At 41.5% G+C, this 19,487-nt stretch overlaps 1 protein-coding gene across 6 annotated transcripts in view; it reads left to right on the top strand.

Annotated features, from left to right (window-relative positions):
* The window catches only part of TRPM6 (transient receptor potential cation channel subfamily M member 6), a 154,802-nt gene extending 135,391 nt beyond the window's left edge, over nucleotides 1–19,411 (top strand). For all 6 annotated transcript variants that reach the window (XM_045840455.1, XM_045840457.1, XM_045840459.1 and 3 more), the window contains 8 exons: nucleotides 427–477; nucleotides 1,948–2,013; nucleotides 3,829–4,115; nucleotides 4,393–4,475; nucleotides 5,426–5,631; nucleotides 11,678–11,729; nucleotides 16,585–16,691; nucleotides 19,269–19,411. In XM_045840455.1, the coding sequence (XP_045696411.1) occupies nucleotides 427–477; nucleotides 1,948–2,013; nucleotides 3,829–4,115; nucleotides 4,393–4,475; nucleotides 5,426–5,631; nucleotides 11,678–11,729; nucleotides 16,585–16,691; nucleotides 19,269–19,402 (986 nt within the window). In that variant the 3' untranslated portion in view covers nucleotides 19,403–19,411. The remainder of the gene's footprint in view (nucleotides 1–426; nucleotides 478–1,947; nucleotides 2,014–3,828; nucleotides 4,116–4,392; nucleotides 4,476–5,425; nucleotides 5,632–11,677; nucleotides 11,730–16,584; nucleotides 16,692–19,268) is intronic.
* The last annotated feature ends 76 nt before the right edge of the window (nucleotides 19,412–19,487 follow it).

The raw sequence follows: 19,487 nt of genomic DNA, 5'->3' as shown, positions 1-19,487 counted from the left end.
TTTCAGGTCAGTGAAGTGGTCTGCTAATAACTCGATATTAATAATGTCTTTATATGGGTAGAGCATCTTGGTAGGGAGCTCAGAGAATTGTGCTTCTGGGATGTCATGAAGTGTGATGGGCAGCCGAGTGCCTTCTGCAACCCAGAGGCATAATTGGTTCAGAGGAAATAGATCTTTGAGGCCAATATTACCTGTCTTTCTTCAATTCCCTATATAAATATGTTTGGAGATATTGCATTGATGATTGGAAGCTGTCAGGATACCATGCACAATAATGTGGTTAAAGAATATTAGGCAATCTTTTTCGAATACTGAGAAGCCATTCTGATTAACCTGTTCAATAATAACTGTGAAGGCAATATATTCAAAAGCATGTATTTATCTCCAGCCAAGTAATTAAAATGCCAATCTTCTCTATAATTTCAGAAATCTCAGCATCCTTAAAAAGCCCTCCAGAGCCTCACCATCATTATTCAGGTAGGATGCATGTACACATAGACGTGTCAACGGAGCTAAATGTCTGTGATTCTGCATTTGTAAGCAGAAATGGTGATGAATTTATCGTATCAAGATGGCTTCCAACTTAAAAAGTTGTTGTTAGCTTTAATGAGAAGAACATTTAGCTTTCTTACCTTGCTATTGACTTCAGAGAACAAGATTTAAAAGAGCTTAGATTTTAAAAAATGTTTTAGTGAGCTCATATAGTGAAGGGGAGAGATGGCCTTGAGACTGGCAAATTCCTTATGAGCTCAAAGACAGCCGAAAGACAGAGATCTCCAAATTTTGGATTAGGGAAGAGACCGGCCTGAGAGAACTTCTTTAAGGGAGGGTTTTGTACCCTCCCTGGACCCTCAGTGAATGGAATATTGGACAAATGCTGATCCCCCAGAGAAAGTTCAGCAGACACCTTACAAGGGTGTCACCAATCAAGGTGTCAAGAGTCTGGACTCTCTTAAGCACCATAGCTTCACTGTGCTTCAGTTGTCTTTCTTTCAAAGTGGGAATCAGCGTTCTTGTCCTTCCCGAGGAACAGCCTGCCAGGGGGTTAGTTGACAATTAAGAGGGAAACACTGAAACGCAAAGCAATGTTGACAGCCAATGGGACTCGTGCCATTGAATGGTCTTTTGGGCATCATTGCTTGCAGCCTCAGTTGAGATAATACACTGGCAAGCTTTTTTTCCCAAAATCTACAGCTCGGCACACGAGTAAGGGTTAAATGGTGGGATAATTGCCATTATTATTATATCAAGGACTTACATTTGGGGTCCAGTACTAGACTCCCATATCCTGAATTGTCCTCTGCAGTAAATAGTGTTTTAGTGGACCCCAGACTCCAGGTTCCAGGCTCTCAGCTGGGTCTTTTAGCTCAGCTGTAATCCATTACTCTGACTCTAGCTGTCAACTTAAGAAAGTCTCTGGTGAGGAGTACCATAACTCGTATTGATTCTGATCTCTGAGGATACGGCTCTTAACAGGAAAATGCAGATCACTTGCTTATAATTAGAACTGGTCCTCAGCTCTCTCTGGGAAAAGAAGGTGAACTGTGCAAAGTCAACAGTAGATGTCCCCACAGTCCACTGTGCCTTAGCTTTCTTCTGGAAAAGAAAAACCAGGGCAGGAAGACCACAGATGAAAACACCATTTAAAAGAAAGTTCCATATATGTGTGAACGAGTGTGTGATTTGTTCTTTAGGAAAGTGGAAGTGATGGCCCTACCTCAGACCATAACATATAATCTCGTATAATCTGTTCCTAAAATGGGGATATCCTGCTTAAGGCATAGTTTAAGTACTGCATCATAGATAATATTTTTGATAAAGGTAAAAAGTAGGTGTCTTTGAAATGAAATATTTTAGTATTATATGTATATATTGATGTGGGGAGGCTTGCTGTGGATCCAGCCCACTGATGCCTACTTAAAACAGTGACTCTTTTTTTGTTTGCAGCCATTGAAAGGAACAACTTAATGAGGCTTTCTCAGACCATACCATTTACGCCAATACAGCTGTTTGGTGAGTGCCATGTCTACCTTCAGGAGGCTGTGCCCAGGGCAGAGGCACAATGTGTCAGTAAATCAAAGGGGAAACCACTTTGCATCACTGTAGTTGAAAATTTTGTTTCATGATGGGTGCAGTTTAGTGAGATTAGTTTCCTAAAACAGAAACTCCTGTCAACTGCCCAGCTAGCTTCCAGGGTCAAAATCTAATCTTATGGGGATGGGACCAATAATGGCAGCAGTTGGGAAAAAAGCAACAACATTGCACCTGGCATTCACTGATTTACTCACTGATTCACTGGGAGTGAGTAGGAAAGAAAAGGACCAACCAACCAACCATGTGCAAACACAGAAGAAAGTGATAAATGTCAATACAGCAAAAGCTAATGGGCATCTGAAGAGAAGCGCTTTGTATATTGTTTTTTATTTGTTTTATTTCGTGTAGACTAATTGCTCTTAGCTTAGAGAGCAAATGTTATTTTTAAAGGCTGGGGCAGTAAAGACAAACAAGCTCACATTAGCCAGGGCTACCAGAGTTTCTCTGTCCAGCTAATCGACAATACAGCAAGGGTCCCCACACTGTCCTAGGCCTTGATTATGCTCGCACTCAGCACATGGGACAGATTAGGGGGCTTCTGATTGGTGACCCAGATGCCTTCTCCTTGCACTTGGCTCTGTGGTTGGTTTTGCAACTCAGTAACTCTGTTGTAAATCCTGTAGGTATTTAGAACTCCAAAGAGATATTCACTGGCATTTATCTTGGCACCAAGAATAAATACTTGAAAATATGTTACTAAGCGTTTACTAGACATGTTTTTTAGTAAGTAGTTCAGTGTAAGAGTGAGCAAATAGATTCCTTTCTTGGTAAACTAGTACAGCCATTTGAAGCAGAGGTGAAAGGAGAAAATGAAACATAGTCGAGGCAGAAATTATGTATAGAATGTTACTTCTGTCATGAAGGATTAAACACGTAACGAGGTGGGATCTAGACTGCATAAGAACTGTTAGCTGTTCCACAGCCTCAAAGTGGAAACTGTATAGCAGGCAAAGAGCATTTTGTGTCTAAAATATTTTAAGTGGGATTGAGCTTGTATCTGAAGTTTTAGTTTACATCAGGTAGGTTAACATAGTTAATCTTGACAATCCCAAAAGGTTTGTGTTAGTTTCACTTTCATTTTACTGGTAAAGATTTAAATAACTTGTTTTAAAGCACAAAGAAAGGAGGGGGAGTCTCTGGGATATGACCTTGATTCTGTCTAACTCAGCTGGATTAAATGTATATCCACAATGGGGGTGATATCACCCCCAAGGGAGCAAAATACCCTTTTCTTTTTATGCATAAAGCACATATATACACACATATATACACAGAGCACATAAATGGATATACTGTGTTTCTTTGGTATAAAAATGTCATGACAGGGGCAATTAGAAAAAAATGTCCATTAATGCTCATAAGTAGGATAAGAATGAAAAACATGGGGTTAAACTCTCTCTTCAGAAGTATTAATCTTGAACTACTTTGATTTTGTTTCCATATCCTTACTACTTTGATTTCATTTTTGTCCAGCTGTAGCCTACAGTAAAAAAAAACTTAATTCTTGATGCTTTGTCCCTTCTCCCCCTCTCCCTCTTTACTGGACAATGTAAACAACATAAAAACATGGCTGGATCCATGTCTTTATTTTCTACTAGTTCCTGTGTAGGTGTGATTTGAATCCTCCTCTGACCACTTGGGAAACTGGACTGATTTTGACTTGCTGTTTAGGAAGTCCTTCCTGTCTCAGACATGGGATCTCACTGAGCCCCTTGCCCATGCTTCTCCTTGCAGTGGGAGAAGAAGTATCTGTCTACAGGCTGGAGGAGAGTTCCCCTTTGAATCTCGACAAGAGCATGTCTTCTTGGTCCCAGCGCGGGAGAGCAGCAATAATCCAGGTGCTGTCCCGAGAAGAGATGGACGGTGGCCTCCGCAAGGCCATGCGAGTCATCAGCACCTGGTCTGAGGACAGCGTTCTCCAGCCGGGGCAGGTTTTCATTGTGAAGTCTTTTCTTCCCGAGGTTGTTCAGACATGGTACAACATCTTCCAGGAGAGTACTGTGCTTCATCTTTGCCTCAGGGTAAGTCAGAGACCCAGAGCCCAGATGGACTGGTCAAACAAGGAGATCTGGCTACGCCTTGACCGAAGGCTATTCTCTTCAACACAAAGGGTAGCCTATTCTTTTTTTTTGAAGTGGTGGTATTTTGTTATTTTTGTTTTGTAGAGCTTTTGGAGTGTGGGGAGTGGTGGGAGTTGAATAGGACCACTCTTGGGAGGCCTCAAGTAATTCTGTGATCATTAATTGGTAGGAATGTGACAGTAAAGCAATATTTTTATCAGTGCTCCTTATTTTCTAGGAAATTCAACAACAAAGAGCTGCTCAAAAACTAATCTATACCTTCAACCAAGTGAAGCCACAAACCATACCCTATGCACCAAGGTGAGGAAATATTGACACCCTGGCCCTTTGTGTTAAGTAGAAATTTCTATCAATTCTCAGCCCTCTTAGCCATGAGAAATACGAGGTCCATGGGGTAGTTCCCCAAAACTTTATTTTTGGGTTCTTCTTTCCACAGTTTTGGAGACCAGTAAAAAGAGAATTAGGTATCCTGGGGATACATGAATCACTGAACTAATGAGAGTGGGAGAGAGAAGTTCCTGCAGGGACCATGACTGACCTCTCTCTGTGGAAAGGGCAGATCCTGGGTGTAGCCACCAATGTCTAGGAACATTATGGCAGAAAAACATTTCTATTTTAAGCATAGTTTCTTCCTCTAATATCTTATAGAAGTCAGGAACTTTTAAAGAATGAACTCTTTTTTTTTTCATCCTCACTCAAGGGTACACATTGATTTTAGAGAAATAGGAAGGGGGAAAGAGAAACACTTATGTAAGAGAGAACCATCAGTTGCCTCCCATACATGCCCTGACTGGGGATTGAACCTGCGACCTTTTGGTACACAGGATGATGCACTAAGTAACTGAGCCACCTGGCCAGGGCAAGAATGAACTCTTATTACGTTCACTTGAGTGTCTGAATACACTTGCATCCATTTAGCAAGACAGATTGAGTGCTGAGGACTTACATTAAAGTTTTATTGTTTCACTTGTAAGGAATGTTATAGCCCATAGCAAGAAAAGTTGAGTTTGGTACTCATAAAGGAGTTGGAAAGTTCCCTCAAAGAGAAGGGAGGTGGCTAAGCATGGGAACACAGCTCCTAACCCCTCCCCCACTCCCCCCACCAATCTTTGCATTCCATAGAAAGGCAAGGGCATGTGCACTGAGGCTGCATCAGACCAGAGTTGGATACTCTCCCCTGCTGCTGTTTGGTAAAGTAAGCCCCACCTCTGCTGCCTTGTGAGGAATCATGGCCTTTTTCCTCCCCATAGGTTCCTGGAAGTTTTCTTAATCTACTGCCACTCTGCCAACCAGTGGTTCACCATTGAGAATTATATGACGGGGGAATTCCGGAAGTACAACAACAACAATGGTGACGAAATTGCCCCCAGCAACACCTTGGAGGAGATGATGTTGGCTTTCTCTCATTGGACCTATGAGTATACCCGGGGAGAGCTGCTGGTTTTAGATTTGCAAGGTAATTGCTAGCCTAGGACTTGATACAATAAGCAGGAGGCAAAGTGCAGGAAAACACTGACCAGAGATTGCTTTCTCCACGTTGTGGTCACCTGCGTTTGACCTCAGCTCTTTCTTTACTCAAAGCCATGGTTAAGGTCTTCCAGCGGAGACATTCAGTGGCATTTCTTTTTTTTTATTTGAAAACTAAAAAATGATATTTGGTTTCTGAATTTATTTATTGTTTGTGAAACTGTCCTAAGTGGAAATAGCCAGACAGGTATCCCAGGAGATCTTGTGAGAAGCAGGATGGGGAATGTATGCAGTTGTTCTATAGTGTTGAAGGGAGGTGGGGCCATTTACTTCAGACATTGTACAGAATAATGATCGTGAGCACCTACTGTGTTGTTTCCCAGGGAGATCAAGGGAAAAATATAGGCAGATGATTAGTTGCCTAAAATGTAAAGACATCTAAAACTGATCTAAACAGAGATTGACTTTTACACCAGATTTTCCAGTTTTTGGCTTCACCTTGGGCTTATGTTCACAATAACACTTAGGTGTGCATTTATACACACAGGAAAGCTTAATTTCTCAGCCTGTTTCATGATTTTGAGCTCATTGCTCCAGCAGTTAATAGTTTAGCTGGCTCCTTCGCTGTGTGCCTTTATATGACAGTTCATGAAAGTACAAACTCAGTCTGAGAAGACGCAGTGCGCTCTTATTTAATGGAAGCCTTTGATCAGTGCATCTCCCCACTATCAACACCTCACATGTGATTTATAATCCTGCGGCATGAAACAGAGTATCTCTCGCAGGCTTTCCTTGCAGGGACAGAACGAAATATGTATTGAGGTCAAAGTTTAGTCCCTGGGCTCAGTGACTGGGGCTTTGGTTTTAAATAAGGGATTTAGCCCAGGAACTTTCATAGAAGTTATCTCATTTAATCCCAGAAACAGCACCTCAAGGTAGGTATTATGGGGAATTTAGGCCCAGAAAGTTTAAATAACTTGCCCAAGGTTGCACAGCTACTTAATGGGGGAGCCAGGATGCAGGCTTAAGCTGGTTTGACCATCTAGTCTTTCCTTTTCACTGTACTATTTCTGATTGCTTCATGAGTTTCATTCCCATAGGACATAACCATGCTATGGTTCATTTAAACAGATTGAGCTTTTTTCTTGTTTTCTCTGACTTTTCTACCTGTCCAGACCTGGGATTACGTGCTGAAAGCCAGGCTCAGAAGACCAGGGACAGTTGAGATACGCAATCTGGGGCATTGTGAGCAATGTCTAGTAAGACTGCAAAGCCGTTTTGATTAAAATTTGTGCCACGTGCTCAAGGATGTGTACATACATTTTAAACTACACCTAATTCCTTCTGTCCTTTCAGATCTGTGCTGCTCACAGGTTATATATTTAACCCTCAAATGCAATATTGTAGGGAGCAATATAAATAGAGTTAAAACAGTCAAGATGATTTATGTTTTAAACCAGCAAGTACATGATCCATGTGAACCCGGCACGCTGATGCCCAAGGCATCTGCTTTTGTAGCTCATGTTGGGGAGAGGCTGATTGTTTTCATCTGTACTTGAGTGTCTGTGCTTTGAGTTTTGGGTGGGGTTGTTTAAAAAGCAAAAAGCAGAATCAAAAAAAAGAAAACAACCAAAGAAAAACTTTAAGGAATTAATGATGACTCTTCAGTGTGTTTTGTATTCCACTTGAATAGGTTTTTGTTTAATGATGTTTATGTTTGGGGGATTCTTATGCCTCTTAGTAATCCAACGTGACATTAAACAGAACAAATGCTGCATTGGTAGTCTGAGGGGAAAAAGGGAATTAACTTTATTCTTTTACTGAGCAATTATGTGAATTGCAGAAATAAGCCACTCCAAATAAACTATGTCAAAACACTGACCTTCAAAGAAGGGAAGAGCGGACCTCATAGATTGAGTGTGAAGAAACTGAGATACTATTGGAGAGATTTGGCCAGTTGGTTAGGCCTGAATTTATGGAAGAACACAAATCCTATAATAGAAACTATAAGCAGTTATATTACTAGTACTGCTAGCTTTTATTTTGTTCTAGACACTTGGCTAAAGGCTTACACATTATCATATTTAATCCAAACCAGGTTGAGAAGGAAAAATGGGAAGCACATAATGTTTTCTTAAAATATCTTAATGATTTTGGGTTCAGTTTTGTTGATTAGTTTGTCCAGCCTTTGGAGAGATGATGTGCCTCATCTGGGCAGTGGGGGATGGAGGCTGGGAGGCCTGAGAGCAGCCCTTTGGAAGAAGAACTCTGGAGCTGTTGCAGTGCTAACATCTGACTCCTGGCTTTCCCACGAATCAGCTGCGTGACTTGAGGGTGACTCATCTGGTCCCTCTTCCTTCATGTATGATTGAGGAAAATAATATGCCCTTGATTCATAGGGTTGTTAAGGGGTTGAAATGAGACGAGTTTCTGACACATAGTAGCCCTTAGTAAATGTCATTGTTGTTAGCATTAAGCTCTGTGTGGCTCTTTAAAAGGGAAGTTGATCTTCAGTTGTGAGCAGCCTGTTCTCAGCTGTGTGGTCCTGGTGGAGCTGCAGAGACCTGGGCTCCAGTTTCTGTAGAGAGAAGCCCTGATCAGCTCAGCTCTCGTGGTTTCCCATTGCTTCGAGGGAAAGCGGGAATGGGGATGCGCTGGCAGTTTAATGCTTTCTTCTCCTCTCTACTTCCTCCCAAGGGGCTGCCAGTCATTAACCCAGGGCTGCCACCCCATACCGGGACACTGCATTGTAAGGAAAGGCTTGATCAATTTCCAGTCCTACAACTATACTATAGTTTTCTATTCTCTTCCCATTAAACGTCCTACACGTGAGGGCCTGAATTATTGTCATTATGCTTGAAATCCAACTTTTATTTCCCCTGCAGTGGGAATTAAAAACAATTGCATTTCAAATTACAGTGGTTCAGAGTTTTTGTTTTTAAAGTTCATTATATTTTCCAAAGAACTTTTGGAAATATTAGATTTTTAAAAATTCAACAGAGCAGTTTCCAGAATAAGTCAACATTAGCATCAACATCACCATTCTGAAATTCTGCTGCTGCAAAGAAGGCAGTGACTTCTTTCCACAGATGCAGAGACTCACTGATGTGTCCCAAGGTGGTTGGGATCAGAATGTGAGCTTCTGCGTTTCTCATAAGGGCTTGCTGCATAGTACCTGAAGAGATATTGTGATTTTTAAATGTGAAAATGTCTTGTTTTCTCTCACGTTTTCAAATAGCGAGGAGATGACGTGGGTAGGATGAGCACCGATGTTAAAAGTTGCCTTTCCTGGGTAGTGGGGAGAGGCGGGGCAGTCGGTGGAGCAGCGGGTGTGGCTGACCGGCTCTCTGGGCTGCTCTCCATTGCTCACACACTGCAGAGCCCTTTCTGCCCTTTCAGGGCCCCCCAAAATGTGTTTAATAGTTAAGCCTTGAACTGTCTGACTTGGTTTAGGGGTACAGTTTTGTGGACATCAAACCCTCATTCTTATAGCAAAACATAGTCATTAAAAACATAGCACCTTAGGGAAATGAGATAATCAGAACATGACAGGGGTAAAAAATAATTGAGTTTTACTTTATGAGAGGTCTTTATAGAATAAAGATAATAAAAATAGCAGTTGACATTTTTTAGCACCCTCTGGGTCAGGCACTTTTCTAAGCAGTTTGTATACAATAGTTTATTTAATCCCCTCGGTAACCCTGTAAAATGAGGCTTATTATTATTCACACTTTCAGATGACAAACTGAGATTCAGAGAGATTAAGGATGGTGGCCAGGTCACACAAGTAGAAAGTGAGGGGGATGTGAGTGGAACCCAGGTCCTTTGCCTTTCTGCCTGTGTAACAAGCAACAAGGTTTAAAGTAAACAGGGGCTGATGTGATTTTTGATAGACTATTTTTCCCTTATGAAGCTTCCTTTCTCCCAATCAATATGACCTCTTTAGGCATTGTGAGTATTCCCAGCTTAAATTTATAGTTTTCTCAGCCCAAGGCTTTCATCAGCTCTGAAATTTTCAGACTTAAAGTTAGGTCTGAGCTTTAATGGGTAAAGGATTTTGTAGCCTTTAATCTCTCTGCTGATGATACATGGGATATCAATCTGTTTTCTTCCTGTTTATTTACTACATAGTTCAAAAAACAGGGTCTCTCTAGGCTGTTCCTTCTTATATCTGTAGTAAGAAAAATATAAAGAGCCTCATCCTATGACTTTTTCTTTAAAAAGGATAAATGACAAGCAAAGCACATTTTACACATTTGCACTTAAGCCTGTGCTTCAGCCTAACTTTCCCTTTCCCTGATCGCAATCAGTGTACAAAGAAATTCTGTGCAGGGTCTCTGAAGCGTCCCTGTATAGCATGCAGGGACTCTGTGGACTCTGATGAAAACAAATCACACCTTCATTTTCACTAACCTATAGCTGAAATTCATTGTCTCTCGCTTATAATGGAGACCACAAACCACAGTGGTATTAGCAGAACCCATGACTGTGGGCAATTACAGATATTAACACAGCACACGTGTTGGCAGATATCTCAAAATACTGTGCATATTCATTATTGGGTGGTGTGACAGTTACTAGACTTGGGCTAGATTCTGTTACTTTAACGTATTGATAAAGGAGCCAAATATTGTAATACAACAATTAAAAAATGCTTTAGCAATGGTACTTCAGTATCATTGGTTTCCTTTGTAATCTGTGTATTTAAATTATGCATTTAAAACAGTATTCTGAGAAGGGGGTCCCCTAGCTTCATGAGACCAACAAAGAGGGTCATTGCACAACCAAGGTCGAAAACCCCTGTGTACGCGGGTGATTTTCTTCAGGAAGTCAGTTTTTTAGGGGAAAAGTCTACAAACTTTAAGGATTATGTTTTCTTGTGAAAGGTTTAGCATATAGTAAAATATATAGACCATAGTAAAAGCCTTTTTTAAAAAAAGTGATTAGAAAACAAATTCTTTTTTTTAACCAAATACAACTACATAATATTAAGTGTTTATATTGTTTTAAAATAATTTTTCTACAAAGTTGGTTTCTTCCAAGCAAAGCGAACCAGTGCCGATTAAGGGATGATTCCAGGAACTGGTGGGCTGTGCCTTCCCTGGTGCAGTCAGCCGGCCTGTGAACTGTTGCCCTGTTGGAGGTTGGTCTCCTCGCCACTTGCATTTTATAACAGAGATTCACTTTGGGTGTTGATCCCGGCTTTGATAAATGTTAGCTTTAATTTATCCTTTTATGCACTGGTATCATTTTTTACAAGGTAAATTTTATTGAAGACTAACATACCGTGTTCAGGAATGTGCACACAGCATTGTGCCTACATCCCGAAGGAATTTAGCAACTGAACACAAGTGTAACCAGCACCCCAATCAAGAATTAGGGGGAATTTGTGCCCCACTGCTTTTAAATTATATATATATATGTACACACACAGAGCACTTGATGTGTGTCTTTGGTGCAACAGAGGAGGCTGTGCTCACAGAACCACCCTGCCCCTTGCCCCTGCTGAGCGTGGATGGACTCCGTGGGAGGAGACCATGCACCGGCGGGAGGGACGCAAGCTTCAGCTCAGCTTGAATTCTGTCGTCCCACTCTGGTCTGTGTAACCTCTGACAAACTGCTTAACCTCCTTGAATATCAGCCTACTCATTGGTAAAATGCAGATATGAGAAGGCTAATACTTTTTTATGATTGCTAAGAATTGGGGAAAATAAAATTAGAATGTCTAGTACATATGGGCAGTAAATGAGTGACGGATGCCACTATCAGCAACTGTTGTGAGCACACAACTAAACCATTCACTTGGGGCCTAAAAGCCTGTCACAGCAGGAGAGGAGGTTGTGGGAGATGCACCAGCTAACGCTGCTGAACGCGCCCAGAGAACTTTTATAGTGCTGTTAATTCTTGTGATGTGTGATTTCTTGCAGGGTAGATAATAGGTTTAAAGAAAGACAGTAGAATTTGATTATTATTTTCTTGAAATCTGAGAAAGTAAAATTCCCGTTTGCAAAATGAATTTTCTTTCTTCTTTGGAGGTGTTGGAGAAAATTTGACAGATCCATCTGTTATAAAACCTGAAGACAAACAGTAAGTTAATTTATGATGTTATCTTCTAGAAAATTGCATTTAACACGTTGTATGTGGTTTCTTAAAAATAATTCTTAAACATTTATATTTCTTGCCTAGATCCTAGAAGGGTTTTGAGGCAACTTTTATCTCTATATCTATATCTGTATCTTTTATCTCTATATCTATATTTATATATATATATATCCAACTACAGTACAATAAAATAAGATTTACAATACAATAAGATTTTAAAGAAAGCATAGATTAGGAAATGAGGGCAAAATCAAAATATGGAAATAGCATATGATTCAATCTGGAGTTAAGTTAGTGAACATGAGTGGGAATTGTAAAGACCATGCAATAGCCAGAACTTTGTTGAAAATTTGACTCTGAGTTTTCTCTGACCCAGACAAAAATGGGTTAGTGTAGCCTCTATAGGCTTTAACATGCAAACAATTAATGTCCCAGGAGAAGCACAGTTTCTTGTCTGCCCAGAGGAGTCGTTGTATGTTATCGTGGACAGTGTGTTCCATCACATGCCTATAAAATGAAGCTGAGGGCGAAACGTGCACTACTCAGTAACTGCAATTCCGTGAGAGGTCGAAACAATGGGGCTTAAGCATGGAGCATCGGACTTTTAATTAAAGACTGAAGTTTAAATTATATGGAGGGTTGAGTCATCTGCCTGTCCTTTGAATTCCCATGGCATTTTGTCCCATAAACAGACTTTTGGGAAGCCTTGGCAATAAGGGCCTGAGGCTGTATTCTTCCGTGAAAGGTGGAGTAGAAAGCAAGAAATGATGGTGTTGATTAAGGACCGATCAGCATGGCAGGCGACAGTGGTTCTCAAATATGAACTTTCATCATCAGCACCAGAAGAGCTTGCTAAAACACAGATTGCTGCCTCCGGCCTCCCCGCCCAATTTTCTGATTCAGTGGGTTTGAGGCGGGGCCAAAAACTGTAACAAATTCCCAGAGGATGCTGATGCTGCTGCTGACCTGGAGACCACACTTGAGAACTGCTAGCCTACAACGTTTTTATTTCTTAGTTGTTCTGAGTGTCTGTACTCAGCTCTGGGTTGTAAAATATATTTATAAAATCACATAAGTGGGAAATCCTTATGCAATAAAATCTGAAAATTTTTGTTCCTCTCACAGGACTCGTACTGTAAATATTTACTGCTTAAATGCTCTGTTCTTTTATGGAATGATGTGATCTAAATATGGTCTCATCTATAGGCTTCTATGCAAAGAGACCAGTCTGAAAGTCTCAGTGAGAGCCAGGAGGGTGAAGGTGAACCATACTGCTCCTGCGCCTCCAGTTCCCATGGAATTTGACCATGCATTTCACATTGTGACTATTAGGGTACAGATAAAGGCTTTGCTATTTTTCACTTTAGCAGAACTAAAAGTGTTTTTACCTAAGAATATTATTTCTTCAGTAGCTCTGAGTGCCCAAGATTTTGTAGTAGGAACCTGGTACTATAAGTCCTTTCTTTATAATTTTGCAGTGAAAAAATTTGCATATATAATGAAACAAGTTTATGTATACTCTGTCATTTATTAAATTTTGACTTTTGCATATGCCATTTAATATGACCTGAATATATCCATCTTTTAGAATCTAAGATTATATTATCCCACTTGACAGTTGAGTATTTAATTGCATTCTATAGGCCAGTGGGTCTCAATTTCTATTAAGGTCACCTAGGAAAATTTAAAAGAAAAAGCTGCTTAGCATTGGCATCGAATCAGAATTTCTGAGACTAGGGCCCTGATGTCTATATTGTTTAAAATTGCTCATGTCAAAAAGAAAGAAGGACTCATGGACATGGACAACAGTGTGGTGATTGCGGGGTGGGGACAGTTGGGGGGGGAGGTGTAAGGAGGATATATGGGAATAGAAAAAACATACAATAAAAAAATAAAGTTGCTCATGTGATTCTAATGGACAGCCAGGGCTGGGAACCTCTGTCCTGTGGCAGACTTTATGTTTTATGACTGGAGGATAGAAACTCTGGAAACTGATAGGATGGCATCATTGTAGCGTGCCCCATTTTGTGAGGTCACCTAATTTTGGGTGCAGTTGGTTTTCATGGTGAGGATAACTAGAAGTACTGTATTCTTGCAATGGCCGCGGATTACACTGAATTAGTTTGATGAGGCTCACATTTTGGATGCCTCCTCTGTGTTAATAAACTTTTGCTGCACAAAGCATGGGCCATGGACCAATGACAGCATCATCTGGGAGATTGTGAGACATGCAGAATCGCAAGGCCCTCCTTATATCTCCTGAATCTGAATCTGAATTTTCACAAGCTCCTAAGCTGATTTGCTGTATCTTAGAGTTTGAGAAGCACCAGTTTATGCAAGCGCTTTTACATGTGGTGTATTTTACCCTTAACAACAACTTCAGAGGTTAGCATCTTCAATCCCAGTTCACGAATGAGAAAACTGAAGCTGATAAATTGTCTGCCAGGAGGAGGGGTCCATGAAAAGGGCTGATCTTCTACCAAAAGGGAAGATGTTTTTGTGGAGCAAATTCTGACATTGTTTCTGGTGTCTGCTGTTTTTCAAACTGTCCCCAACCTTTTGCACATGAAGACAAAGTCATCAGGCCTTGCTCTCACCAGGTACTCTCTGGCCACTTCACTTGGTTCCTCAGATCAGGAGCCTTCGTAGAGGCTACCACAGTTATTGGTAGTTCTGGGTTGCATCTTTTCACTTACTGCCTCGATGGTGTGGGGCATCTGACAAGTCCGAAATGATGATAATGATGAGATATTCTTCAGTAAATCTGTGTATACATGGCACTGATTAGTGTTTCCTCACATGTGGAACCAAGCTGCCACCTGCTTTTCCTGGGCTGTGAACAATCTGGGAAAAAGTTGTGTTTATTTTTTTGTTTTAATCCTCACTCAAAGATATGTTTATTGATCCCAGAGAGAGGAAGTGAGAGAGACAGAAGGGGGGGGGGAGGGGGAGAGAGAGGGAGAGAGAGAAAGAGAGAGAGAGAGCTCAATTGGTTGCCTCCTGTACGCCTGCTTGAACTGGGGATGGAACCTGCAACCCTGGGGAGTTTGCACAGGACCACACTCCAACCAATTGAGAAACACGCCAGGGCATATTTATTTATTTTTAAAAGCTCATTGTCTGAGATTGCAAGGCTGTAACTGTGCTGTAGGGAATGAAAGTCCCTACAACCTTCCTTCCCTCCCCCACTGCACAGGGAGCAAACCCGTGATAGGTACATTTCATGCTAATTTTGATGCTTTTGTTTTAAGTTTCACAAAGCTCATAGAAGGAAATGATTTAGCTTATAGTTTTTGTGTGCCAGTGTTATCTCTCTAAGTGGGGGCTGCATGTTTTACCGGGAGGAAAGAAAGAGCAAGTATAGCATGAACAAGAGTGAAATATTCCAACAGGGTCCTGCTGGAGAGACGATAAAGGAGTTCTCCATTTTAATGACTGAGAAAACACCATCATTTTTCACCTTACCAGAATCATCGAGTTCTGATACTAAATAGAGAGTGATTCTACTTTTTGTGTCACATTTGGTTTCACCTTATTTGAAGTTTTTTTTTTTTTTAAACCAGAAAGAGAAGAATCGTTAACAAGAGGCAGTTTATGCAGCCGGGTAAATACCACCAGAGCTGTGCTTTGTAAGGGCGATTGAGTGACCAGGAAAATTAATCCTGGGTGTCTGTTCACTTGGTCTTCCCAGGAGATTTCCTCCACCTACTCGCCTCAGAGCGAAGAGGCAGTCTGAGATCAAACTGACATCAGCCCTCGTTCTGAGCTTGGCACACCTTCAGAGCAGCTACTGTTATTCTGCCAAAAGGAAGGGGAAATTGAGATAAATGTTTCAATACTCAGATGGAAAAAAGTCCATTTTTACACCACGTCCCTTTTGAAAAACCACATTCCTTAGAAGCAAAGTTTATTGTTTCCTTTTGTGATAGTTTGCTTTTATTTTTTTTTCTTGAGATGTGGTATTTAAGAGCGGTAATTGAGTTCAGATTTTAAAATGTGCTTTTTCCACTCTGCATGTCATTAAAATAAAATATTAGCTTTCATGAAATTTCTTTGGAAGTGTTTCTGGTGTGCTGTGTTCCGTGGTGTGTGGAGTGTCAACCTGAAGAATGATGTTTCAGCGCGATCTGATAATGGATGAACTTGGATTCTGGACTCTGCCGAGGATCTGTTATAATTATGGAGTGTTCAAAATGTGCCAAATGTATACTGAATCTGCTTGTGACTCTGTCACCTACATTTAGCATATGCAGTTCGCTTCTGCAGAGCCACAGCTGTCTCGTCTTTCCACAAAGAGCCGCACGCAGCAGTTTTAGGGTGCAGAGCAGAGAGTGCAGACAGGAGTGCTCATGTAAGGTTTTGTCCGGCATTTGTTTTCAGGAGCACGGTTATATTTAGAAAGGGATTTGGGTTTGAAACAATGCATGTGAGTCCTTTTCGAAGGTCTGTTTCAATAGCAAATTTATTTTACTTTATCCCTTATTTTTCCTGTATTCTAGTAGAACACTTGGAAACAAGTGGCATTCTCTCAGCCCATGTGCATTAAAAAGGGTCTCAGTGTATTTTGGTTTAGCGTGGTACATAGAAACTTCACTCTTCTATCAGATTAGCAATGAAATGAGTTTCACAGTGAGTCTTGGAGTTGGGTACAAAGATGGAAGTGCATTTGAATTTTAAATTTGCAAACCTAACATTGTTGCTCTCCCAAAGTGCTCTGTTCTTTGTTGGCTACTTCAAGTTTGCTGGGTTACTATGGGATACTGTTCGGTATCTGAGAGAATCCTAGTCGAGCTCCTTTTTCTTAGCTGTGATCTCATTGATATTCTGATATTTCCTCTAGATCAAGAGGAATGGTGTTTGGACCAGCCAATTTAGGGGAAGATGCAATTAGAAACTTCATTGCAAAACACCGCTGCAACGCCTGCTGCCGGAAGCTCAAACTCCCGGGTATGCCCCGAATAGTTCTGTTTTTTTTTTTTCTAAGTAAATCTCTCAAAGAACAACATCTATTGTAACCTGGGATAGAGTAGAAAATCTCAATCACATTTTTATCTCATTCGCAGTTGAGGCCTGACTTTCTGCCTGCAAATTTTTCAAATCTCTAAAGGGATTAAAAGGACAGGGATTTACTTCAGTTTCTGACAAAATGTGATAAAACGACACTGGGCCCAATACGTGTCACAGTCTGTCCCAGGGACAAGCTCTACAGACTTAATTGGGGCCCAGTGGACTGAGGCAGATCTTTGCGCCACTCCCCACCCTGAGGTCCTGTGTGGTGCCCACAGTATGTCTAGTCTATTGATGATTACTCGTTGGACACTTGGGAGGGTGGGTGCGGAAGGAAGCACAGCTGTCAATTAAAGTAGTGCTTTTTACTGCAAAAACCTGCCTCTTTACATGTATATGTTTTAAGTCCGATTTGATAATGTGACACACTTTTTCTGAAGCCAATATAGTCATCACAGAAAATATTTCTAACATGAAAGCACGCAGCTGGAGGTCTGCGCCCCCCGAGTTGGCAGTCTCAGCTCGGTCTCATTCCTTCCTTTTATCTCAGAAGGGACACTTTATGTCTGTCTCAGCTTGCTCACTGTTTTTCTGAGATCATCCCAAACTCATCCTTAGAATGGAATTTCACATGTTTTCAGTAGACTGTCCCTTCCTGCCTTCTAAGTGTTCATACCCTGAATTGGAAATCATCATCGTCCTTTCTAATTTGGGATGGGGTGGGTGTAAATTTACAATAAAAAGGGCAATTTCTGATCTTGTTAGTGTTGGAAGTAGAAGGTTGAAAAGCACTTGTGGGCAAGACATAGCAAAGGACTGGGGTTTGTATCAGGTTCCTGGTTCCAGGGAGAAGTAATAGCCTGGCTGACAGAGGTGGTGGTCAGGGTGTGTCCGTGGAGTGGGCAGGTCAGGGAGCAGCAAAGAGGGGAAGGTTGTCACTGCCTTCCTCTAACTGCCCAGGACTTGCTCTCACAAGCCACACAGCAGACCTGGGCACGGAGATCAGCCCAGAGCATACTGGCTGAGCCACCCTCTGGCGTCTTCTCTGGTCACAAGGACTTCAGGGAGGCTCTGGGGCTGGACTGAGGGGCCTCAGGACCTCTAGGAAAGGGCTCTGTTGGAGGCAGGTGCCGATGTAGATCTGAGTCATCGCGTGATTGTATGCTGGAATCTGGTCCCTTCACGTGTTGTCCGCAGGCACTGGCCCCTTCCCAGGTCTGCCTCACCGTACCCTGGACAGGGCAGCCTCTGGTTCTCAAAGACACAGAGACCACATCTGATTGGCTGGGAGAAGGGAGGACTTCAGACCTAACTCACTGTGTCCATCCTTGAGCCCCATTAGCTCTCTGTATGATTTAGTTGGAGATCTTTTTTTTTTTTTTTCTTTTAATCCTGTGCTGGTGAGTTTTACATGAGTAATTCAATAATTCCTCCATCTCTAGACCTAATCAGTGGTTCCTTTCAAAACATGAACACATTTAAGTGGAAATAGGAAACATCCTCAGTTAGTCATTGGTTATTTGAATAAAATAAAGTTTAGTCTGGAAAACAGGAATGGGGTGGTTTTTCTTTTTTGCTTGTTAGTGTTTTATCTATCTGTTCTATTTATCTATCATCTATCTATTGTCTACCTTTAAAGAGGGGCAGTTTAGGACAGTGTGTAAGAACATGGGATCCAGAGTCAGATAGTCTGAACCCACATCTCAGTTTTTCTTACTGGGCTGTGACTTGAGTCTCGGGTTCCTTCCTCATCCAGAGCCTGGCATAATGGCACTGGTCTCAAAGCTGGTGTGAAGATTGAAGTAATTTATGGCATGTTCAGGACCTGTCTGTTATTACTAAAGTATAATTTGAATTTTTTTTATGTGCAGGTAATTTTAACATTGAAAATACACAGAATATATGTTTAAGGTTAATAGATTTAATTAATATAGCACAAGATGGTATCCAAGCATTTAAGCCCATTTTTCTCCATACACTTCTCCCTGAAGATTCCCCTTATTGATGTTTTCTTTTGATACTTTCCTTTTCAAACAGAAGAAGGATGCTTTAGGAAGCATAGGATCCAATAACTGGATGAAGCCTTCGTAGGCAGTGCCAAACCCACGTACAGCTTTGTTGCAGAAGGCTGACTACTCAGATCTTGAGATCACCATCTGGGATGAACTCCTTGTCCCTGCCCATCATTCACCCGTGAGATGCCCCATTCACAGGTTGGCCTCACTTAACTCTGGCCAGGTTGTCCCTTATAGGGCATTGTGTATTGGCTCAAGCAAGCACACCTTCCCTCCCTGGCCCAGGAGAGCACAAGCCTAAATCAGCATTGGGGCGTTAGAGTCCCACATGGGCATGGGGCAGGTGGTTTGGACAGGGTTGAGGGTTTGAGTTTCATATAGGGATGACCTGAGGAAGCAGTGTGCTCTCTGAGGACTTGGAAAAACTTAAATTTCAGTTTATCTGTGTGAGCACTATGTTTTTGAGGGTCCACATAAACCATCTTAATTATCTTCCTTGCAGATTTAAAAAGGAATGATTATTCCCCTGGAAGGATAAATTCCACCCCTGGACTCGAAATCAAAGCAGAACCGGGTGATGGCCCTCCAGCAAGGGAAAGGGGTGGTAATCCTCCAGAAGACTTCACTCGATTGTGAAAAGGGGAGAAGTAAGACGATGACTGTCCCTGCCCTCCCTTCCAGGAACTAACTACACTGATGTAGCATGGATTACGTCAGAGCT

The sequence above is a fragment of the Phyllostomus hastatus genome, unplaced genomic scaffold, assembly GCF_019186645.2.
Source record: "Phyllostomus hastatus isolate PE091 unplaced genomic scaffold, TTU_PhHast_1.1 phas_contig_34, whole genome shotgun sequence".
Classification (NCBI taxonomy): domain Eukaryota; kingdom Metazoa; phylum Chordata; class Mammalia; order Chiroptera; family Phyllostomidae; genus Phyllostomus; species Phyllostomus hastatus.
Note: the sequence above shows the minus strand (reverse complement) of the source record. Positions and strands in the feature narration are given on the sequence as shown.